The 25,307-nt window shown below is 38.8% G+C and overlaps 1 protein-coding gene across 3 annotated transcripts in view; it reads right to left on the minus strand.

Moving 5' to 3' along the window:
- ANKS1B (ankyrin repeat and sterile alpha motif domain containing 1B) overlaps window positions 1-25,307 on the minus strand; it is a 452,062-nt gene that overhangs the window by 147,165 nt on the left and 279,590 nt on the right. For all 3 annotated transcript variants that reach the window (XM_075497691.1, XM_075497704.1, XM_075497700.1), the window contains one exon: window positions 13,019-13,171. In XM_075497691.1, coding sequence (XP_075353806.1) covers window positions 13,019-13,171 — 153 coding nt within the window. The remainder of the gene's footprint in view (window positions 1-13,018; window positions 13,172-25,307) is intronic.

The raw sequence follows: 25,307 nt of genomic DNA on the forward strand, positions 1-25,307 counted from the left end.
CCCAGGGAGCCACAAATTAGCAAAAAAAAAGTTGACAGATCAGAGCAGATAACCCAAGATAATAAACTTTTTTTGCGGATGTCATGTACTGGTGCTACTGTATACTTTGCTATTAAAAGCAGGTAAGAATAATTATTTCTGCTTGCAAATTGCTGCTCAGCTTCAACAAAAGCAGCAGCGTAGATCTATCGCTGCTCTTCAATAATGTAAATTTATGAACTAGCCCAGTATTTTGCCATCCATCCTCCTCAGCTATGGCTTTGATGCTTATCTATTGCTTACATAAATCTTACATAAATTTAACTCCTAAGACAGGAAGCACAAATTACCTTGTGTTTGGTTACGTTCACTGAAAACACAGTAGAACCATATTGCGTGTGGGAACACAAATGTTTAAAATACTCAGCTCTGCATAATTCTTGTTCTTTTGCTTTATGTGTGCACGTGAGTGTATATGCTTACTGGAGGGGTAAGTATTTTAAACAAAGACATTATGACTGCTTTTTCCATCTTCAAGTAGATCTTGCATGTGGAAGAGGGGATGATGAGAAATCCTTTTTCATGATGGAGACTGCCAGACAGCCATTAGCAGCTCACCTGCAACTACCCAATATGTTTATTATGGAATTTGTTGTTTTAAATGGTAGCATGGACTCGAGACCCTGAGAAAATCAGGATGGCCGAGAGCTTGGGCTGACTCCTCCAGAATGATAAAAATTGTTATTTGGAAAACTGATGTGTGTCCTTTCCTGATGAGTGCGTTCATGTAACCTGACTGGCTCAGACAGGTTCTGATCTAGCTTTCAATACCTGAACAAAAGTATAAGCAAGGTCTAACTATATTTTTTCCAGTAGCTTCTGTCATTACTGCATCTCAATCAGGTGTTTAATTCGTTGATGAAAAAACACAGATAAAACCCCTTAAGAGATTTTAAAACTGACTTTCTGTTTTGAACCCTCCAAACTAGAAAGATCTCTCATTCTCTGTTAACAGAGTAACAGATTTGCAACAGCTATATTGCAATTCATTATCTGGATACCATTTTGAATATCATTGCACATAGAAACATGTTTCACTGCATTTTCTCAAATTCTTTTTCAAATTATGGCAGTGAATTCAAATCCATACAACACTACTTTTGGATGAATACTGCATTTTTAAGATCTCTACATGATATGAAGAACATTCTTTAAAACAAGCAATGAATAAGAAAAAGTACAAACTGATGTAGGAATATAAATCAGGAGTTAAATGTACATAACCTTGCAATGACTTGATCATTATGAAAGGGATCACAAATACCTGCCAATAACTATTTCAAGGGTGTAAACATTGGGGCTGCCAATGTTTTATTTACATCTGTAGAAAATTGATAACTGGAGATAATGGTATGCAATTTTGAAATAATACAAACTGAATATGAAAGGTTTCTTGGCACCACCAGCTGCTAGAATTTTGAATTGCCCTTTATGGAAAGTGATTGAAACCTTATTCCTTTGAAAGTTAAAAACAATGAAGGACAAAATCCTTGAAGATGACTTTAAGGACTCAAGCCCTGTTGGCTGTAGGCTGCAACAGAACCTTGTATAGCTAAGTGAATACTTCCCTTCCCGTCATCTTTATTGTATTGAAAAATTCTGACCTTACTTCTATTAATAATCTCGGTATTATACTTGTCACTCTTTTTTGAAATCCAGGACTGCATCTGTATGATACAAATGCAGTGGATTGCAGGGATATCCAAGCTAGCTCTGAACAATGTGAGAAGGGAGAATCAGGCAGAAGACCCAGGATAATGCTGCTGTCCTATTTCTGGCACATTAATCACTCTGATAGGTCTATATGGCACAGCACTGCATTTGCTCTTACACCTGAGAATGTTAACAAAATCTGCTGCACAAGGAAAATGGTTCTAAAAGGTTTCTGATCTTCAACATCCTTATAGCTAAAATGACTGCCATTCAGTCTTCTTTGCCTTTAACATTAAAACCAGTTGTGAACAGAAGATAAATGATGCTAGTCAAGACCTGATACACTCTTGGGAATTTTTATTGGAAATACCAACTCCTCACAATATCCTATAAAGCAATGAAGAAGCAGGAAAAAAAAGGTTTTAAAGAGGAACGATCTCTCCTTTGCACACTGCTGAATGGGAGAGTTACCTGAAAAACACAGTATTCTTTTAAAGGCATAAAACTAGTACTGCAGTCCTTGAAAACATTATGTAATAAATTCTGCAGCTTTATTTCTTTGCAAACAGGGGATACTTCTTTATGATTTTTATCATTGCAAATTTCTTCAAAGTAAAGGCAGAAGTATTGCTTTACAACATTAACATCACTGTGTTTGTCTGCTTTTATCTACCATGAACTTCAAGTATTTTACATTGACCTTCAATCAACATAATCTGTTTTAAAATGCCGTAAGCTAGAACTATGAGAGGTAGGGTTTGCGGGCAGCAAATGCAAACATTTGAAACAAGACATTTATTCCAGTAAAACTAGCACAAATATTGTCTAGAAAACAAAATTTAAATACTCATAATGAAATTATTTTAGAGGAACCTTTTATTACAATCTACAATTATTATTGTAATGAAGGATGCTATCCTAAGACTGCATGTTTAGGAGGCCAAATTCAAAATAGGATGTGTCTAAAATTTTTAAATTAATTTCAGATTCAAGGATCTGAAAAAGGACATTATTTTAAAATAGAAATCCAATTTTCTTGCTGGCTCACCAACACTGAAAAGGTTAAGCTGGTAAAATATAACTCTTTATCCAGAGCTGTCTTCTAAGCTACTGAAGGCAGAACAAGTTGTTGCCTAGGACAACAAAATATTTAGTGACTATTTATTTTATCTGTTTTTGTAGAGAACTTGTGGGCTGGGAGGAGAGGTTATTTTCCAGCTTTTTTAAAGGGAATAAGAGGTCTTGGGTTGGGCTGCTTCTGCTATACTCCCTGGAAAGGAGATCATATTCTGAAACTTGAAATATGAAACTTCTTATAGAACACTAAGATTTTAGACAGAAAATCAGATGATAAGGCAATTTATGTGCTGCCTGAATGGAGGGAGATTTTGTTAGGATACTTCAGAGACAACACCCTCTCTGGCACTAGGCAGAGTAGGTCGCTTTAATAAAAAAATTATCTTGCATTATAAATCAATCATTTGTGCTACCTAGTGTGTTACAGGACAAGAAAATGATCCTGCAGGTGGAACACAATAGGTGCTAAAATTGCTCAGCTTTGATTATTAGTGCTAAAAATTGCTGCCAATCACTACCTGATTATAATTTGTTTTGAAGAGAGCGTGGGGCAGAGGGAAAGAAAAAAGAGAAAAAGAGAGAGGAAAAAAACCTCTGGTTTTAAGAATTCTAATATATGAGCAAAGATTTACCTCAGAAAAGAGGTAAAAGTGATTGTTAAAAAATTATATCATTTTGATATGACTAAAATCCTTACATTTAAAAATAAATGCAGGAAATGGGAATCTTATTAAAAGAAATCTGCAAATTTCAATGGCTAGATTTACTGATCAAACATGGCTATTTACTATCACATTTTAATCAGAAAACAATTTTTTTTTATTGTTGCCATAATATAAGGAAATATAAATATAGAATTAGGGAAATGATTTCAAAGTACTTATATGATGTCTTCCATTTAAATAACCTCCAGTGCAAAATGACCCAGATGGATTACAAAAGAATCATCATACTACCAAAAAATAAATGCCATGAAAATGTCCACAGTGCAAATGCTTTCTCTTTCTTTCTTTACCATGTATTGTAAACTAATAAAGCACTGTATTTGAACTAAAAGAAGTGTTTTTCCTCCCACTTCTCCTGAGTCGGAGCACTGCAATGATCCAAGGTGGGAGTGGGAAGAGGTAAATAGTGGATGGTTTGAAGAAATTGCCGTGGTCTATGTCGTCTCCTGATCTTTTGCAAGTAACAGTGTAGAGGAGAGGATGATGTATTTAAAAAATATTTTGCATTACCGTGAGGAACAGAAGGAAGTTTGCACATCAAATCACTCAAAGGCTACGAGATGACTACCTAAGCAAAATGTTACATGCAGAAACAGTACATAAGAGTTAAACATGTTATGAAGTTACAATACTGGCACACAGATTTGTTGAGGATCAAGAGCTTCCAACAAGATTTCTAGAAACAGCCACTGCAATACTACAACATAACAACAGTTTCTAAATGATCAGAAACATCCACAATCATTTAGGAACTGAGTGACTGATGGAGCTGCTACCAGTACTCAGAGCAGAAAGAATAATTTTCAAATGCAAGATCCAATGGAGCAAATTTACTATATGATTGCAATTCGTAAGTATTTCATTCTTGCTAAAGAAACAAAGATATGCATTATTAAAACCCTTTTGGAAACCTCTGTGGGTGCCCTGGATGAACAAAATCTACACAACTATTGTGTATGGAAAAAAATTTTGCTATTTGTATAATATCTCATAACTTTTTTGTACCTGCAATGAACCTAGTGATCCCATTTCAAAGGGAAATAAGGGATCAAAGGGCCAGATCAAAGGGCCAGAGAATTAGGATGGATATTGAAAGTTTCTTTCATATTTCCTCTAACCAATCAGGTTGTGCATTAACCACTTCAAAATTGTAGTTATTTAACATAAAAAAACACCACAAATGTAGTAGAAAAGATTTTCTTAAATGTCTTAATGCATCCTATACATAGACTACTATTTTACTAATGAGTGAGAAGACCCAAAGTTCAGCCTGCCTGGCAGAGAACTTTAAAGATTCCCATAAAACTTTCAAAGGCTAGAAATATCTGTTCCTCAGTACAATAGGCACATTTGTTTTTGCAGGAGAGATTCTCAAACATCTTATGCTACCTAGAAACTTCGAAATACAAGACTTCTGGTTTTGCACCAGTACATCAACATGGTTGTCTCTACAGAAGTAGCATTTGTATTTGACATGTGATAGTCCATTATTTAGCTTGCGGGAGAATTCTTTACTTTCAATTATATACATTTATATATAAATACAAACATACACACATATGTGCGCATGCACATGTTTATATATGTAGCTGTTTTAAAAGTATCGGTTCACATAAATTAACTTCAAGTACTTTCTTAATCAAGTACACTAGTAATATGCTCCTGAATGTTTGGAAAGAGTGAACAAAGAAAAAGTCATACAGAGAATTTTCTAAACTCAGCAACTATAGAAGTTATTTTTAATAACAAAGTACCTAATAAGTTGAGATCCCACACCCTATTGCTAATGCAGACTCACAGTCTTGAAAGCTCTTCTGATTATCAAAATTGTTGGAGCCATTTAGAAAGCAACTGCTGGCAGAACTATGGGCATCTTTATCAGTCAGCAGTGTCTCTGGGAGATCAGAAAGGACTGTGGCTCCAAGCACTCAATTCTTTTCAGTGATCTGAAATCTAGCACAGGGATCTGAGGTAGAGAGGAAAAGGAACAGGAATTGTAGATTTGCAGTCGCAATGTCTGAGAATATGTTATTGAGATGTAATTTTTTCATTCCTCTTCAAAACCGGCCTCTGCAGAGTGGCACACTTGGGAAATTAAGTAATAACAAGAGAAGAAGAGTCACAGAGTAATTTGTCAGACAGAATCTGAAGGACAGCCCTCCTAAGAAAAAGGTATCTTTTCATGCTATAGAGCATGGGAAATTAAGCTGTCAAGTGAGCACAGTACAAAATCCATCCATTTGGTGTATATTACCCAATCAAGCTGTGGAGTTGCTATCTGCTTTGCTGGAGTAGATGGGGAGGCTGCCAAGTGAGACACGAACCTGGGCAAGGAATCTGAATGCAGTATGTGGTCCATTTTTAAGTTCTTTAAGCAGAAACTGAAAGTTGTACTGAGATTGTAGGTGCATTAGTCGGCTAAGGCCTCATGAGAGCTTTGAGAACTAAGTTCAGTACAGTGGTTGCTATTACTTAGAGCTATAGGCTCAAGCTACATATGTATAAAGCAGTTCTGACTTTGAAATTAGACATGTACAGCTGGCACTCTGCATATTGGAGCTGTACAGAGAAGGACCAGAAAGATACAGAGCAAGGATTTCTGGAAGTATGGAATGGCTAAATGGACTAAGACTCTTCAGTTTGCAAATGAGATGACTGAAAGGAGAAATGATAAAAGTGTGCGAAATGAACCATAGCACAGAAAAGATAAATAGAGAAGGAATTCAAGGATGAACTTGCTGAATTGCTAGCAATGATGTGTAACTTCTCCCTTAAAACCTTCTTGTTTTCTGAGGACTGGAGAGTGACAAAATTGATGACAATTTTTTAAGAGTTCATGGAAGATGCATGGAAATACCAGCCTCTAAGCCTGTCCCAGGCAAATTAGTAGGAATTCAATAATGCATACCAGTAGTGGACACAAGATAAATACAATCATGAAGAGTTAAAGTGACTGCATGTAAAGGCACCTTATATCTCAAAAGCCTATTGGAGTTCTTTGAAACAGTCAAAAAGTATGTTGATGAGGTTGATGATCTGCTTGATCTGCTCGTTTGCCTGCATTTCTAAAGTGTTTTGATGAAGCTACTCTTAAAAGGCTTTTAAGAAACCCCCCCCCAGTCATGGCATTAAGCTGTAAGAAGAGGTTCTTTCATAGATAAATAGCTGGTTAAACCAGGAAACTGTAGGAGAAAATGCAGTTTTCACAGTGGAAGAAAGTTCTTTGTGAATTTCTGAAGAGGTCTGTGAATGGACCTCTGCTGTTCAATATATTTATAAATTCCATAGGAAAGAAGACTAGCAGTAAGATCACAAAACTTGATGATGATAGTAACTCATTCAAGGTAAGAAAGACAAGGACCAGTTGGGAATTGCCCAATTCCAGAAGTCCCCTGAAAATTATTAATGACTAGGACAATGCTATGCAGATAGTTCATAATATGCTTGTCCTACCCACGTAGCCTTCCCTGGTCATCTGTTTAAGGCCATTTTTACAGACAGGACAGTGGGTTAGGTAGAGCCTCTGATCTGCTTCAGTATAGCCTTTTTCAGGCTCTTTCATTAGCGGGCTGCAGTAAAATGATCATGTAGCAGTCTTTAATATAACTAAAGAATCACTTTTTCACACAGTATATAATTAAATTAAATTGTGGAACTTGTTGATGATGTTGTGGAGGGTCCAAAGTATTTAGTTATAAACTAATGGAAGGCAGTCCATTGGTAGCTATTTTCTCTCTCTAGTATCTTTGATCTGATCCTGAACAGCAATCATTACACCCTAATGTAAACCAGGAATGCAATTTGTGAGCAACAGTATCAAGAACACTTCCCCAAAAGCTCAAAATCTGGACAGTAACTGAGTTTAAGAAATCATTTAGTAAACAGTAATTTTACAGGAGACAAAGACTGAATCATCCATGTGAAAGATGGATGTACAAAAATAGAAGAAGCTCACAGTGCAAGATGAACTAATTGAGAAGAAATGTAAACCAGGCCACTGCCATGTAACCCTCCTCCCAGGAGTTCATCTATCTGTGATTCAAGGCCTACTTTCAGTACAGCGCAGCTGTGCAACCGTTCTCAGTTTTCTTCTGAGAAAATTGCTAGGGCGTGAGAAGGAGCTGTAAGAGAGTGCATAGGCTGGAAGCACGCAAGATAAGAAAGGTAAAATTGCAGACATAAGTAAGATTGTCGAGACGGGGCAACTGGCACCTCAAGGATTCAAGGATAACAACACTCACATGAAAAGGTATAAAATCCCAAGGGAAAAAAGGGAAATCAGAAGACAGCAACTCAGCAACATCATAGATCAACCTGTTCCAGGGAGCAACAGAGGCCAGCCCTCCCCACCTGAGTGATGACTACTTGCCCAGTGGACTTAGTGACTCATTTGGTGGGGGCTGATTTAATGCTTAGTTCATTAGTCCTACAATTTATTGTGTGTGCTAGACGATAAATAACTTGCTTTGTGCTTTTAAGCTGTTTATATCTTCCCTGAAGAATCTCTTTGGTAAAAGTTCCCTGAAGAGAGTGACTCCCCGAGGGGGAGGGTTACGTAAGTAATCCAAAATAACAGACAAGAATAATATGATTAGTCATGTAGAAGAGCATTTATACTTTAAAGCACAGGTGCACACTTTAGATGGGTTAGGGGATTTCAGAACATAGTGGACTTTTTTTCAGCAGATTATATAGATGATATAGATACAGCATCGAATAAATGATATCTGAATCTGGGTACAGAATCTGACCTCTCTAATGAGCCAAGAAACCTGGGAGACAAAACCAGAAGTGCTGGGAAAGCCAATGCTGGGAGAAGGTATTCTGAATACTTACAATCCCAGGATAAGGAAATTAGAACAATGCTTCCCAGGAAGCAAATACCTGAGAAAATAATGAAGCAAATGGATCTGGGAAAATTCTTGATCTAAATGACAAATGAAGTAGTGAAACAGAATCTAAATTTTGAAGTCTGGCTTGTTGAAGAAGGACTGAGAATGCTGGTGGGACCTCACAAGAAATACAAATGAATAACTTCTAGAATGACTCTTCTGATTCAAATGCTTTAAGTAATTGCTGCTTGATTGTGCTTGAAGAAACACACACACTACATACGTATACATAAAAGTCTGAAAGAAACTAGCACCTAAGTTAGAGCAGACATTACCTTTCCGGAATAATTTGCAGTAAATTGGAGGAAGCTGCATATTAAATTTGTTTCTTAATGCCAATGAGGTAGCTGGAGGACCAGAGAAGCTGAGGGAAGATGGCCTTTACCACCGGTGTCTCAGACCTTCTCCCTCTCTCAGATGCTTGGCATTCTCCTCACAGTTTTTCTTTAAAATGTGCTTGCCTAGATGGTAACTTCCAAGGATGGTAAAACAGTGTTGGAAATAGAGTAAGAATTGTTCTTTTTAGGAAGATAAGAAGATTCAATCTGATCATTCCAGTGTCCTATGGGAGTAAGGGGTAACTCACAAAGGTTAACTTTAATCATAGAATCATAGAATCACAGAATCATTTAGGTTGGAAAAGACCTTTAAGATCATCGAGTCCAACCATGAACGTAGCACTGCCAAGTCCACCCCTAAACCATGTCTGTAAGTGCCACATGTACATGTCTTCTGAATACCTCCAGGGATGGTGACTCAACCACTTCCCTGGGCAGCCTGTTCCAGGGCTTGATAACCCTTTCAGTCAAGAAATTTTTCCTAATATCCAGTCTAAACCTGCCCTGGTGCAACCTGAGGCCATTTCCTCTAGTCCTATCACTTGCTACTTGGGAGAAGAGACCAACACCCACCTCGCTACAACCTCCTTTCAGGTAGTTGCAGAGAGCCATAAGGTCTCCCCTCAGCCTCCTTTTCTCCAGCCTAAACAACCCCAGTTCCCTCAGCCAGTCCTCAGAGGACTTGTTCTTAGACCCTTCACCAGCTTCGTTGCTCTTCTTTGGACGCGCTCCAGCCCCTCAATGTCTTTCTTGTAGCGAGGGGCCCAAAACTGAACGCAGTAGTCGAGGTGCGGCCTCACCAGTGCTGAGTACAGAGGGACAATCACTTCCCTAGTCCTGCTGGTCACACTATTTCTGATACAAGCCAGGATGCTATTGGCCTTCTTGGCCACCTGGGCACACTGCTGGCTCATGTTCAGCTGCCTCTCGACCAACACTCCCAGGACCCTTTCCACCGGGCAGCTTTCCAGACACTCTCCCCAAGCCTGTAGCGTTGCATGGGGTTGTCGTGACCGAAGTACAGCCCTGGCACTTAGCGCTGTTGAACCTCATACAATTGGCCTTGGCCCATCGATCCAGCCTGTCCAGATCCCTCTGAAGAGCCTTCCTACCCTCAAGCAGATCAACACTTGTACTAAAGCTAATCTTAGCATCTCTGTATGTCAGTAGGGAGAGACCAACTCCCTTAGAAGCAATCCAGATAATTAACCATAACTTAACCACCCTGAATCACCCTCTGGATGGTCCTTTCTTTTGCCATCCTTTATAGTTTATAAAGGGAATTTAGGGAGGCTAGCTTCATTCAGCTGCAGGGAGACTTTCAGAATATGCTTTCTTCTTTTTGTCTTTCAAAAAATGAACTGTTTGCTTTAATAACTTAACTGAATAGCTTTATGCCCCGAAGTAGAAGAAAAGTATCTTGGTCAGCATCACACATGGAAGTTCAGAGGCATGTGATAGGTAAAACTCACAGTAGTATATTGAGATGTGTTATGATAAAGGATGACCTTATTACTAGTTTAGATCTAGAAAAAAAATCTAAAACTTCATGAACTTCATCCACAGGCATGTGAGTTGATGATCACAAAAAGCGTAGAAAGAAGATAATAAAGAATTTTCATTTTTTAAAATGTAAAGAAGGGCTTGTGAAAAATTAAATGTCCTCTTCTCTCCCCTGTCCTTTCAGCTATGCTAGTTTACCTAATAGAAGATATGATCTCTACCTTCAAATCTGTTTCTACCCCTCCAGAAGCCATGGATGATTTCCCAGTGGCTTAATGGAAACAAGCACCAAATATGAACTAAGGGATTCCTTGCACCAAAGCAGAAATGGTTTTTAAGTCAAATTCAGTGGCTGCCAACTGTTTAAACTGATGGCTAAAATGAAAAAGTTATCATATCTGTAGCCCTTGATACATTTTTATTGTGTATTTGGCATAAGTGCAAATGAAACTTCTTGCTCTATCTACAACTTAAGCCCCAAGAGCCACCAAACCAAGGGTACTCTGAATTCTTTTCAGGATGCTGAGTCTGTTTTTTCTCTTATTTTTCAAGTGCCTGGATTCTGACCTATTCAAGTCAGGAGTCCTATTCCAGAGTTAGTGGCTTTGACCTTTATGCATTCCTTTATGAAAAACTTTCTGTAATAAGCTCTTGTTTGCCATCGCCTGAATGGGAAGTGAGACCTTTGAAATTGATTTCAGACAGCAGGCCTGCTGGTCAGAGATAAGTATCTTGTTCTGCCAGACTGCACAATGCTTCAAACCAATTTCTTGTCCATTTCTGAAAGATTCCCCTCAATTGAAACAGAAAAATAACAGTAAATACTTTTCTAAGCTACAGATTTTCTCAGTGAACATTATTTCATTACAGTTAGCCACTACTGATTGGTGGGAATTAAATATATACTGACTGCACTAAAACAGAAATTCTGAGAATGTAGAACCGTTTTATTTACTATGCTCTTGAACAATAATCCAATAATGTATCAGGTGGGAGAAATAGTTATCTCTGTAGGTATCTATATCTATACAAATATTTAAACAACTGTTTAACAGCTTCTTCTTGCAACTCGTGGCAAAAGGGAGTGTTTTCCCAAGAAGTACAGGCCTGAAATGAGAACGTGATGTTAAGCTGTAAAGTTAGAGGGATATATACTGGTACGGTTTATACTAATTTTACAGAAGTGTATTCTTGTTGACTTCAGTGCAGGTACTTCCCTTTTCATCAGTTGAAGCAAGTTTGGAATCAAACCACAAGTCTTTAATGAGGTTTTAATGATCCACTTGGGGGAGCTAAAGGGCAATTTGTTTCTGAATTGATTATGGCAAAATGTTTGGGATGCAAAATTAAGTTATAGAAGACATTGTGAGCAGAGACTTCCACTTTTTTCAACTCAGTGCTGGTTGTTAATCTATATTAGCTTCTGGAGCAAAGGGTCCCCAGTTCTTATTAAAATTCCAGCCACTTATAGAAAAAAGACTCACAGTTATAAATAGCTTAGCAGCAGACAACCATAATAGCATCAATCATACCCTGACTTCAGTTATACACCTACAACATACATTGAATGCAACAGACATAACATGTACGGTAGAGTTTGGTCCTTACTCTTACTCTACATTTTTGTGCTAGTTAACATTAACTGTAATGTGACAGTAAGAAAAGAAATTCTAATATGCAATGGTTTTGTCTTTCAATTAATATGAAATACCTCCTTTTTTATCTTTTTTTTTCTTTTATTTAAATGCTGGTCTTGAGCAGTACCTGCTTGTGCCTCCTGCACCAATTACTGTGTTGAAACATGGCTTTGCATCATCATTATGTTCTCCATTTCTCCAGCCTGGGACGCACCGGGAACTGTTTCCCAGTATAAAGCTATATCAGCTGCTTTATCTTATGCTTGATTGCCTATGGTTACTGGTAGCCCTTTGACTGTTCTGAAGTTAAGCACTAATTAGAGGCAGAGATGCAGTATCTCCTATATGGGAAGGAAGAGCACAGCCTTTTGTCTGTGAAGAGCCAATAAAACATGATATTGGGCTTTTATCCATGTAGGGATTGCCCTAAAGTTCAGATAAACTGACAATACAGTTGATTTCAAAAGCCACAGCAGATCCAAAGCTATAATCATCTATCTTTTATAAAAGGAAACAACTCAGTTTCAGGCACGTAACTTACATGAAAATTCCACTGGCAAAGCTATACTGTAAATGTCTTCACTGTAATAGTACAAAATTCTCCTCATTCCAAATGACTCTGCAGTACAGTCCACATTTAAGTTTATGGTTGCCCATATGTGAGCATCTAATTTAACTGGCTCATGTAAATAAAATTTCAAGCAAAAGTGATAATTAAATGAAATATTTTGTTCCTTTAGCATAATGTACTAACTATATTTAAGGTTTCCTTATTTTTATGTTTAATTTAGCCAGAGCAGGTGGAAAAAGTAAACTGTAAGTATCTTTACAAGAAATACTGTTGTTAGGCACTTTAAAAGCAAAGACTTATGCTTTGTAGCTATAAACTAACAAAATATGTTTTTAAATGTCATTCCGCTTCCTGAATGGGTGCCACAATCATGCTGATTGAATACCATGCTAAAGACAATGGCAAAGCAAATGGAAGCAAAGGGTACAGTCAACCCAGGTATAGGCAGGAAAGCTGTAATCATTTACAGTACTTGATGACAGTATTTGTAGTGCAATTTGCTTTTGTGCTTTCTCTTTGATATGTACGGGCAAGTACTATAATGTATTTAGGAAGAACTACTGCTATAAATTGATCAACTTACATTCATTAATTCAATCTCCCAGATTTTTTTCACAAGGTCCATCGATGTATAGCCATTAATTAGAAAGGATTTGGTATAGTCACCCAGTTCAATGGAATCCAGCCATTCAGCTACAGAGGTGGGGTTGTAGCCGTCGTGACCGATCTGCTTCATCTGAAAAACAAGAATGAGTAAGAATTACTGATAATATTCATTACACATCTTTCAGAAAAGCAGTTATTGATATTATTTTCTTTGGGTCAGAGTTTTCTTCTTCTCTGATCAATATTCTTTTAATGATTAGTACAACATGAAACAATTTTGTGAGCAAAAGGACTAATAAAACTTAGTTTTCAATGCATCTTTTTCTTATGTCTGCTTGCCTTTTAAACCAGAGTATACTGGTTTAAAGTATAAGACTGTACATGAGTTCAATTCTTACTAGACGTCAGAGTATCCACAAGCGAGGGAAGGCAAAAGAGTGAGAAGAGACATTATTAATATACTGACTGCACAAAAATGTCAGATTTGCACCTAAGATTTCATAGAAGGGGAAGAAATTAGACTGAGGAATGGATCTTTTGGTATCAAACTGCAAATGAAACATATTGCCTTGGTTATATTATGCCTAATTTATCTCTCCTAGTAGGTTATCTGATATTTTATAATGGTTGAAGCTGCACTGTACTTTTCTGCCCCCAGGGCAGGCTTAAAAAAGTCTTTTTCCTCTACCTGGTCACATTTTTCATGGAAATCCTGGGAATTTAGTATATTTTAGATTGTTGCCTGTCTGTAAAGTTGCTTGAGATTGGACAATTGAGCCAAATATTATTGGAATGGAATTGACAGAATGACATACACAGAAGCGCACCACCTGTGTTCATATAGCAACATAGGCACAGAAAGCATAATCACATAAATCTTGTTTTCATAACAAACGAAGAAATACCACTGGCATCTTGTTTTTCTGAATTTTGTTAAGCTACTAAGAAGTAAAGAGCTGCAATTTCTCTTTCACAATTGCCTGTCGGTGACACAAGGGAAGATTTTCAAGCTAGTCATTAAAGATAAAAATGTATAAAGCCTCTACCTGTACAGCTTGTTACTCCATACTGGTTTTATGAATTTTAAAGTAATTTGCAATAGTGGCAGAAGTAGAATGAAGTAGAAAAAATTATGCAATAGCCTCAATTTTCAACAGTATTATACACGTATCATCTTTCTATAGAAGTGTAACCGTTGCTAACTTGATAATACACTGAAATGGTAAACTGTTAGGAAGCTTTAGAGGTTTAGAAACCTTGTGCTTTGCATAGGATCTCCCGACTGTGCAAGAGTGACACCGCACATGGTGAAAGCCAGTCTCCCATTTCTGTCTGCTTATGTACATTCCTACTTTCAGAGAAACAAGGGAAGTGTGACAGAAACATAATGTTTTGACCTTAAGTTTGAAGTGAGTGACAAAGTAATTTAAAAAGGAGAGAATTTTCATCTTAATATCTTGCCTGAACCAATTTATTTTTCTCAGTTTATTTGAAATACAATTTGAATTCAAAGCAGAGAAAAAAATTAAAGTCTGCATTTGAAAGCCGCAGTAGTGTTCATCGATCTGTCTGTTCAAATGCAGAAAGCCAGCATGTCATGATCTTGATCTTGGTTTCCTGCAGTATCACAGAGGAGTGATGCAAGCACACTGCATCGTGGATATGGCAGTTTACTCTCTGGTCTTTTGCTGCAGATGTTGGATATAAAATATTAATGGAAATATTTTAATGATGTAGTGAAATCATTATCTTAAATCATAAAAGAGAGACCAGATAAATCACATAAGGGAATTGTAGCCTTTCAGGTCACTTCTGTAACAAAGGAGACATATTAGAAAGTGAGAGTTCAGTTTTGTTGTTGAACTTGACATTTTGGAGTTTAGTTTCATCCTAATTTAGAATTAAATTCTTAGATGTCAAAAGCATGGCAAACTCTTCTTTCATTGTCACTCAGACTTACTTCAAATCTTAGATTGACAGTAGTCTGTCCAGCAGACTGCAAAAACATTGGAGGACCCTGGTAGCTCTGACTCTTGGGAAGCTTATTTCACGAGCTGATTTGAAATGAGGTATGCTAACAACTGACACTTGAGAAGAAAGGACCCGATAAACAGAAAAAGAAAAATCTAATACAGAGAAGACATGAAGAAGATGTACAGGGCCCACAGGGAACACATGACTTTTGAAAGATATAAGGTATTTTTGTTTTCTTTCTCTAACAAAGAAAAGCGAAGCGCCTTTGAAACAATTTTCAACATACCCAGATGGGACATGTTATGCAAATTATTTCTTTTTTTTATTACTATTTGATCTTTATGTTTAATAAGTCCTGATTTTAACATGATTTTTTTTTTTTGACCTGCTGACTGAGAAATCTCATGCAGTCTGGTCCACAATTCTGCTAACCCATCAGCCTCTATAAAAAGCAAACACAGCATGGGAAGTTTCTGAATTCTCAATTCCCACTGGAGATCTCAGTCAGAAGGGTTGTTAAAATAGGTATCACTCTACTACGGTGTGTTGCAAAGGGCTGCAGGCAAGCAAACGCAGGCAAACAATCCAATAAGCAAAAGACTGAGAACAACTGAAATGTATGTGACAATTTCACTCTTTGGATTTGGTGCCAATAGACAAAATTGTCATCAGGTCACTCAATAGCCTACACGAAAACACACTGGCCTGTTATCGGGCAGCAGCAGACTCTGCAAGCATTTTCCCTCTCCCTGCCCCAGAGATTTGGCTGCCTGTGTTCAAGGCCATGTCGGGCTGGTGCAGCTGCATAGCCCTGGGTGAGACCGTGTGAGAAAGAGCAGTAAGAAGCCTGGTCGGGGCCACCTCACCTTCTGCAGGAGCTGCATGTGAGCTCAGGTCCATGTCCCTGACACTCGCCCGAGCTATACCATAGGTAGGTCTGAGCCCAGCCATGAACCCTACTGATCCTCACCCACCGACTCGCCCTCCTGAATCAACTGTCCCATCCTCGTCCCTGTGGATTTGCCCTGGGACGTGGCTGTCCGCGGTCACTGCCACCGTCCCTGCCCCACTCGCCTTGTGCGGGTGGTCCCTGCCTGCCCCACTGCCCCACCTCAGCTCCCAGCCCACCTGCCCTGGTGGGGCAGCCCCCTCCTGCTGCTCCTATCACAGAAAATTAATCTCAGAACTAGAATATTTGCCAGCAGTTTCAGCACAAAAGCAATATTTTGTTTTGTCATGAATCAAGAATCAATCTCTTATCTAAAACAGCTTTTCTAAAATGTGTTTAATATATGAAAATTAATAAACTTTCAGTATCCGTCCTCTTGTATGAAAAGTTTTGTTCTGTCTGTTAATAACATCAACTAGCTTATTAACTGTCATTCATAGCTGGCTGAATGTTTTCCTTTCAAATATTTATTGACAGACAGATTGGTTATCTAAACGTGACAGTATCACTAATAGTATCTGCTTTTCATATAAAATGTTATGGAGGTTTTAAATAAAAAAAACCCCACTTTGAAATATCTGTCTGGAAGTGCTGCCCCTTTACTTCATTAGAGCTCCAGTTTAGTTGCATCTTATCCCAGTCCTCATTAATAGGTCATGGCTCTTGGACCGTTTGTATTTTTTTTCTATACTGCACCATGATCTTAGACTCCTCTCACAGATCATTTACACCCTGTAGGCTTCCTTGCTCAGGCTATTTGCTGATTGATTTTCTTTTTTTTTAAAGAAAAAACCCCTCCTATCTACTGACTGTATTTCCATGTATAATATTTCAATCATTTTGCACCAGCTACAACACATGCACGAGTGGTGTCAAACATCTAAGCAGCTATGTGCATACTGTTTGACGCAGAGCAGCATAAAATCTCTAAGCTTCAAGTCACGACAGCCTTTCAAATACTAACTGCTCATAAATAGGGGCAGTATTGTTCTTCCGCAGACACTGCTACTAGTTCATTCGGTTGTTATCTTTAAAGAACAATATCAGTGTTAGCTGTTTCATTGCAGATGATTTTAGCATGCCGACTACTGAAAAGGCTAGGAATGAAGCCCGTAGGATTTAGAGAAAAAGAAATGTTTAAGAAAATATGATATAAACGAAGCATGGAAGAAAACACAAAGCATAGGAGATTTCTATCCTGGGTCCTATTGATCTATCACTAGTATCACTTCCTTTGAAATGAATAGAAAGCAGAAGCCAGAAAGAGCTGTTTCTCATAATAAAATAGTAATGTCAAGTAGCATCCTAATGGGTTGAGAAATCCTTTACAAGAGACTGCCTGTACATCAGTCTTTTTACAGGTGCATCACTGCTGTATCTATATAATATTTTACATTAGGATAGAAGGTACTTGAGTTTTTGTCTCTGAAAGGTAGCCAAATAAACACGAACGGCGCTTCAAAGTAATACATATGCACCAGAAGCATCAAGGTGAATTCAGTAACATGGGCTATTACCAGTTTTCTCTGATCTTCTCAGACAGATGGGGAACTAATGCTATTTTCTCCACAGGTAATATCACTATCTGGTGAATCTCAACACTGTGTGTATTAAAACCAAGCTTTTTATCCGCTGTATAAGGAGAAAGAGATGACTTGACTTTCACAGCTTTTTAAATGATGGCTATGATTACAGTGAATTTACACTTGTGTTGGTTTGCAAGAAAGATCTTTTTAGCAAGCACATAATAATGCTTTCTTTTAAACTGCTGGCCTATCTGAGAGATTTAAGCAGTACTTTTGGGAACTTGTATGAAACTATCGACTACCAATCTGAGTAATTCTGGATGACTGTAATGGCGGGGGGGGGGGGGGGGGGGGCGGGTATCACCGCTTTTTTTCCTGTCTTTCTCAGTTGTCTGTTATATATTGTGTACTTTACCAATGTGATCAGTTGGACTTATGTTGTTGGAAGAGGAGACCATTCCTCCTCTGGAGCGGTGAAAGAAAAGGCTCGGGAGACTGACGCTTCTGGAGATGAGAGGGCCTGGCTGGCACAGGGGCACCACGTGGAGCTGGTGCCTGCAGCGCCTGTGCAGAAATCGAGCCTGCAGTCAGGGGCAGAGGCAGCTCTCGGGGGGACGGGCACAGCTCCCTAAGGACCTGAGAAAACTTTGCATTTGCTGCTGTTGAGAAAGCCACTGAGTGGGACCTGCCTGCAAAGACACAGCGGGTGAGGAAGAGCTGCATATAAACCTTTTGGTTTTCTATGCTGTCTACCTTGTCACATATTTAAAAAGTTAACTATTCAAGCTTGTGTTCTAATAATGTTTGACTTTCCGCTAATCAAAAGCCTTCCGTCTTCTTGTGGAGCTTACTATAAAAAGACAGTATAGGCACGTTCACTTCACAGCGCTTCCTGATTCAGGATCCTGCCTCAATGGTAAATCCAGAATACCATGAACTCAGTTCAGAGTTTCCTACCTAAGATTGCCAGCATTGCAATAGGCACCCGTTCTCTGATTTTTTGCAGCTGGAATCTGTCTTCTGAATTTAAAGTAAAATAGATGCACACACACATTTTTTTTTTTCTGGAAAAATTAGATCCACATACAGAAGACTGAAAAGACCTCCTAGTTCTCCATCAGACACAATGTCTGGGACAAGGGAAGAACAGGTCTCGTTCAGTATTACTGAGGATGATATATGCAACAGTTCAGGACATTTCAATTGATATAATGTAATCTTAAGAAGACCTAAATCTGGAATTTGTGGACTAAGTGGAAGCTATGGCCTTTGATCTCAAAAGTTTCTATGAGTGTAAGTTCTAAAAGCAGTCCTGTGGATATTTGTTGGTACTTCAGTGCATGGAGCTAGAGCTTTACAGGCATGCTTTCAAAAACTGGATATTAGCAGACTGACATCTCCAAAGTTAAACTTTCATCCTTTGCTGGATCCCGAGTAGCTCTGCCAGTTTTACTTTAGATAACATGCTATCAACTGCACCTTTAGTTTTGTATCCCACTCAGGGGTTGAACTAGTGGTGATCTTTTTGGCCCAACAGTACTATGGTTCGGTGCCACAGTACGATTTAAAAGTAATCTACTTCGCATTCGTTTGCTTTGCAGAATAGTCTGGGTACACACTATCCAGCTTTCTTTTTGGAGGAAGGTAAACCAGAAGATCAGTGCCAGTCATGCACCAAATGCATTTCAGCCCCTAACAGGGACACAAAGATCTCAATCAAGTGGTTGACAACCTTACCACCTTCAATGGCAGAAAACACACATGCACATATGGACCAAATGGTGGAGGTATACCTTTGTATTTGCTGTCAACTGCCTTTAACTCTTCATGACTCATATAATTTCCTTCCTTGATGCTTTTTGTGATTTAATTCGCTCACTTTATGTTGCCTAGCTCAGAACTGTTTGCTGATTTCTTGTTGCTTCTATAACGATTTTATTATCATCCACGTTTTACTACTGCTATTTTTTGTGATGGTCAGAAAACCCATCAATCTCCTCAGCTTCACAGAAGGTCCCACACGGTGCTAACTAGAGCCCCAAGGAAATTATGCTGTTCATCAACCCGTGCTGTGAGAAAGCTGAAAGCTTCCAGATAGCAGGATAACCTGGTGGCAGTATCAGGAGGCTGCTGACCTCATGACTGCTGTGAGGAGTCCAGAGGTGTCTAATGATGCTTCTGTGCAGTGACCAGTTGGCCAGCTGCAGAAGCAACCAGAGACAGATGAAGAAGGAGGCAGGGCCAATCCTGAGGAAGAAATGCTGCTTCCATGGATAGGCACTCTTATGTATCTCATTCTTGCAGACCCTGTCTAGGTGTTCAAGTTGCAACAGACTGTGGTGACTGCTGGAACCTCTTCTGTTCTTCCCACAACTGCAAGTGCTGCTCCTGCCTGTTTTGTTAGGCCACACTGACCAGTTTCCGTCATTGCTAGTCCACGGTGGGCTGTGCCAGCCCTCAGGAAAATGTTTGTGTCATTAGTCATTATGATTTTTAGCTTTTGTTTAATGCTGGATGTCTTCCTAGCAAGCATGTTCTCTGGGGCTGTGCAGCAATCATTATGAGCCATGGGCTGTTCATGGCACCTCTGGAGCCACCTTGGTGCCTCTCTGGAGATCTTTGAACCTCTGCATGTGAGACAGCTACAGAGAACTTGGCCACGGCATGCTGTGCAGGCAGAGATTGTTTCTGAGACTGAAGAAGTACAGCTGCAGACCCTCTGAGGCACAATGTGCTAACAGCCCATCACAAGACTGAAAGGGGAGAGTCATTCTCTGAGTGGAGCGTTTCAACCAAAGGCATAGGCACAGGGGAGATGAATCATTTCTCTTGATAGATGAAAAGTGGGAGGGGATGGGATAAAAGCTCTTATCTCACTGGAGGAGGGGGAGGACGACATAGAGAAGGGTTTCTTGGTGAGAGGGAACGAAGAAAAGTACCCTCTGACCTCGTCAGCCCTGAATCTCTAGCTGTCTTCAAGTCTTACCTCTCCTCCCTCCCCAAGTCATGGCAGTCACTTACATAGGCCCTGTTAGCCTTTCATTCCTCCCACCTCACCAACCATCTTCTAGCAGCTCTGACTGGATTATTTTTATAGTGAAATGGCCTGCATAGCTTCCAGATGGCACTGGAGACAGAAGTTAACAGCCATACACCAGCAGGCAGAATAAACATATCTATTAATCCAGTGCCATGGAGGAGTGAATGGGTGAAGCAAGTAAGCCTCAGAGGCCATGAAGACATCTCCACTGCCTTTGTGTGGAGGTGGGAGTGGGGATAGAAATTCAATGACACAAGGAGACAGAGATCCATTTCTTTGTAATCTTCCCATTACATTTGAAACATTGCAAAAGACGTCCAGTGTTAATCACATTTTCCTTGTCTTACTCCAGTCACTCCTGGTTGGTCTTCCCTTCATCTGGGAAGGTGCAGCGGCCTGGAGACAAGCACCATCCTTGATGCTCTGAGAAGATTCAAAGAGAACAGAGGGCCTTGCTTATAAGTATTGAAGAAACTGTTTTTTGCTATTTCAGTCTGTTAAAAAGTTAAAAAGACTTAACTGTGTCCTCGCAGGGGCTGTGCAGAACACAGCCCAGACCTATAGTTTGGGAACCATTGGAAATGTTTGTGTCCAGTCTGTCATGCAGCCTGCTATCTTGCAGGCAGATGGTGAAAGCCACAGTGTCCTTTCACACAGCATGTGACAGAGTTACAGTTAAACGGGGTACTTGCTCCATTTCTGGATATGTATGGTCTCATCACCTGGTGATGCAGAGGGTGCATAGCATTTCCCAAGTGGCAGGCAGTATCTGGATGATGCTAACACTCTTGCTGCCCGTAGAGAAGATGCTAGTATTCCCTCTGAATCCAGTGCTGGAATTATGGACCATATGGGTATCGGAAGTCATTTTGATGACCTGAAAATATGTTCATAAATATGCCTCAGTGAGTAAACCACAAACGACTACTGAGTGGTAGTCTTTGTGGTTTATAGCTGCCTGTGGCCAGGTTGCAGATGGGAATGTAGATCCCATCAGTGGCCCTTATGGAGCTCATGAACACATGAGGGGTGAAGGCCTGGGGCAGAACAGCCACGCCAGCAAATACCCCCAGAAAGCAATTGTCCATGTCTTCTTTCTCGGACGAAAGGATGTGCAGAAAGTCTAAGTCAGCTCAATCAGGTTGTCATCCTAGTCTAGGTGCCATAGAAAGAGAATAGCACTTCCTCTCTTATAGCATACTTCCTTGCCTGCTGACTATTCTCAGAGCAGGCAGGAGGCATTGTGGAGTCAACCACAAATAAGAAAGTATACAAGAAGCAGGAAGAGAAATAAGAATTACTGTATGGGCAATGGTGGCAGGACCAGTGACATGCTACTGTCGTCTACATGATACAGATAAATGACAGCATGTCATGTCTAGAGTGGCTCACTGATAGGCTCAGTTAAGAAGGAAAATGTTTGTGAGACTGCTTTCATCAGACAGTTTTGAAGCACGTGCATGGAGGGGACATTTGGTCTATGGGACCAGTCTAAAGCTAGTCTGAAGTAAACAGCCTGAACTATAGGACGGATGTATCTAACTAACTGCCTTGTACTGATCCATTCCTATTGTGCTGCGTTACTTAAATAATGTAGGCTACGCCATTGTGTTTCACAGCTGAAAAGTTCATGTGTTATGCTGGATTTGAACACTTTTTTCTGTCTTTATGGTTAAAGGTCTTATAAGCAGTGCAATGAGCAGGTGAGCAGCCTCCTTCCAAATCAGGAAAGTAATTTCCAGAGGCATTAGAAGGAGGAAAAACAGCAGGGTAGAAAGCACTTCCTTTGAATTCTGTTTTTTCATCTTCACTTCCAACAGACCAGAACCAAGAAGTCATAGCCAGAAAGGGTCACAAACGATATGATATCCACTTCGCAGCATCTCTTAGTTTGGACGCTGTCTTTAGGAATGGAAGTTGGAATGATCTACCTATTAACTGTGTTGAATGGGAGAGAATTAAACACCAGGATTCAGATCAGTTTGCTAAGCTCTGGGATGTCTAAGCCGATAGAAATATAGCAATAGCAAACGTATGGTGTGGTCTTTCTCTGTTACATACACAGCACAGTTAATGTGCACATGCACAGTAGTTCTGTTTTCGTAAATGCCAGACTTACTGTGCTTGCACAAAAGAGTGTTACATATGAGTAATAGATCCAGCACTTTTTGGAAGCACAGCTTTACTGCTCATATAACACTACTCACAGAGAGCATGTGCTCATAGCCTGCTTATATCCCACTTCTTGTCTGGTTCTGCAAAGCACTCAGGAAAGAGTCTGGCTGCCTGCACACCACTGCTACAGATTCCCTAACTTGCTTTGTGCTGAGACCTCTCCATGCAGGAAGGAACAAGCTGCATACTTTAAGAATAGCTCTGAAGCCAGGAGAAAGCTGCTTTCAGCTAACATCTTTCTTCCATCTGTCAAATGAGAGAATGTGTTCCCATTATGCGCTGGGAGAAGAAGCCATACACTGAGCATCCCACACAAAAACAATCCTTTTTCTTATCTAAGTTCTCAGATAAGCTAGGATAATTCTTATTTTCAAAAACATTTTAACTTTTGAGGAACCCATTGAGAAGTCACTTGCACATAGGCTTTGGATGCTGAAATAACTTGACAATGCTCCTTAGGTTTCTTATGTCACTTAAGTGTGGCTAAAATGTTACATCATGACTACTATTATTTTCTTAGTCAATTAAACATATCCTGCACACAATTCTTTTCTCCGAATAATTTTTTTTCTCAAGTCCTTGTGCTTGCAATTTCAGTATCTTTTTAGACATTGTCTCTACCTCTCAACATGTCTGAACCTTCTTTTAGTAAAACATATAAAATCCTTCTCCAAGCATTTATTGATTTCATTCTTTTCACACAAAAAAAATCTTAAATGCAATATCAAACTCTGCTACGAAATTTGCTCTAAGACTGATGTAATGTATAAAATATTTCCATTTCAAGAATTAACTTTACAAATGATATTTCTACTGGAGTGTCTTAACCTTATCTAATAATAATAAGCCATAAAGTGCTCTAGTTAATATTAATGTGAAACTTGAATAACTTAAATTTCATTAGTGTGAGATGAGAATTTGGGCTACTAGCTCTAATCCAACAAAAATAAGGGGTATTTTGAAAAGCAGAAATCTAACTGAAAGATTTCAACTCTGCCTATCTCTTACAAACATACCAGTTTACCTTCTTAGGAAATGTTCTCCTAAAATACAGACTCATCAGGGAAAAATATTTTGAGAAATCTGGGTAAACATACCTTTGTATACTGGTTAAACACTGCATAAGAAACTACAATGATTAATTCATCTATATTTGGACAGATATGTGAGGTTTTTTCCTATTTAAAACTACTTCAGGCTCTAGAAAGTGGTTCCTAAAGAGGCTACTGGTGTTTGAAATAAAGAATTCCATCACTATTTAGGAAGCCAGCAATTATGAGTAAAAAAAGTCAGTCTTTCTTTTCAGCCACTAAATGCCTGTTGCATTTTCAGGCTGCAGAGATGAATATTGATGAGAATAAAAAAAAAAGAGCTTAAAAAAAGAGTATTTTAAAACCTTGACAATAGATTAGTTGCTTGATTTTTACCCTCTAAGCTCATTTGATACTACCTGAGTATATGGCTCTAAGAAAGTGTTGTTCCATAGAAGTTTTTTAAAGCACTTATCTTCCACCTCAAAATCGGAGTTAAAAAGTATCACAAGATGGGAAACATTAATAGTAAAACTAAAAATAACATCATCAGCAATGTTATTAAGTACTAAAACACAAGGAGTCATCAAGTTTTAAATTAAATGAGGAACAGAAAAGAGGTACCTGTTCAAAACAAACAAACTAAAAGAATTTTTATCTAATGAGATTCAAATTAGTGAGACTCCAATTATAGTTTGAGATCTTAAAATATTTAGATGGTATGCGCTATTTTGAATGCATGATGACAGAGCTGAACTTATCAACAAACAAATAGATATACAGAAATGTTTCATGGTTCCTTGCCGGATGTGAAAGTTTTTTAGATCTTCAGCAAGCTGTTGTGAATACAGCAAGGGTGGGTTACATTAGATACTTACCATGATCCTGGGTTTTTGGCCCCATAACTATTCCAACAGCTGTGCCTTCAAGAGAACTTGGTTTTGAATAGGAAATGATGTATTTTTACTATGTAAGTCCTCTTGCATTGCTGAGTCATTTAAGTGAAGAAATGTGATGCACAACTTCAGCTTTTGACTGCCTTTGTTTTGGTGTAACATTCTTGCATCAAAGATGTTAAAAACGTGGTCCTTAAGGACTGTTTTTTCTAGCTCAACAGGGAAGCTGCTAAAGACTACCTCACTGTTATTCAGACCATGCTTCAAGCTGTTCTGTATTACTTAATTATCTTTGGTTCAGAAGATTTTGATTCTTCCAAGTAACTGCATAACCATCTTGTTCTCAACTGGTTTCAAGAATATGTCTAGATCTCGATTCTATCCTCCTTTCTCACATTAAGCACATTTTAAAAAGACCTCAGCTGGAGTTTTATGACAGGATCTGGTCTCAGCATTGGTATACTCTCCAAAAGCAGACATTATTAACAATGTATTCATAAAGACCAGTTACTGAGTGCAGATAGCACTAAAATTATGATATATTAACAAGCCATTCATTAATTCTGAAAAATTTAAACAGAATACAAGCAAGCTGATCTCTCTAAGAAGTATGAAAAACAGAAAAAATACTTCATCAGCTAAGAGCAGAGATTAAGATTATAAAATTTTGTTTAA

Source organism: Mycteria americana, chromosome 1, assembly GCF_035582795.1.
Source record: "Mycteria americana isolate JAX WOST 10 ecotype Jacksonville Zoo and Gardens chromosome 1, USCA_MyAme_1.0, whole genome shotgun sequence".
In the NCBI taxonomy this organism is placed as follows: Eukaryota; Metazoa; Chordata; class Aves; order Ciconiiformes; family Ciconiidae; genus Mycteria; species Mycteria americana.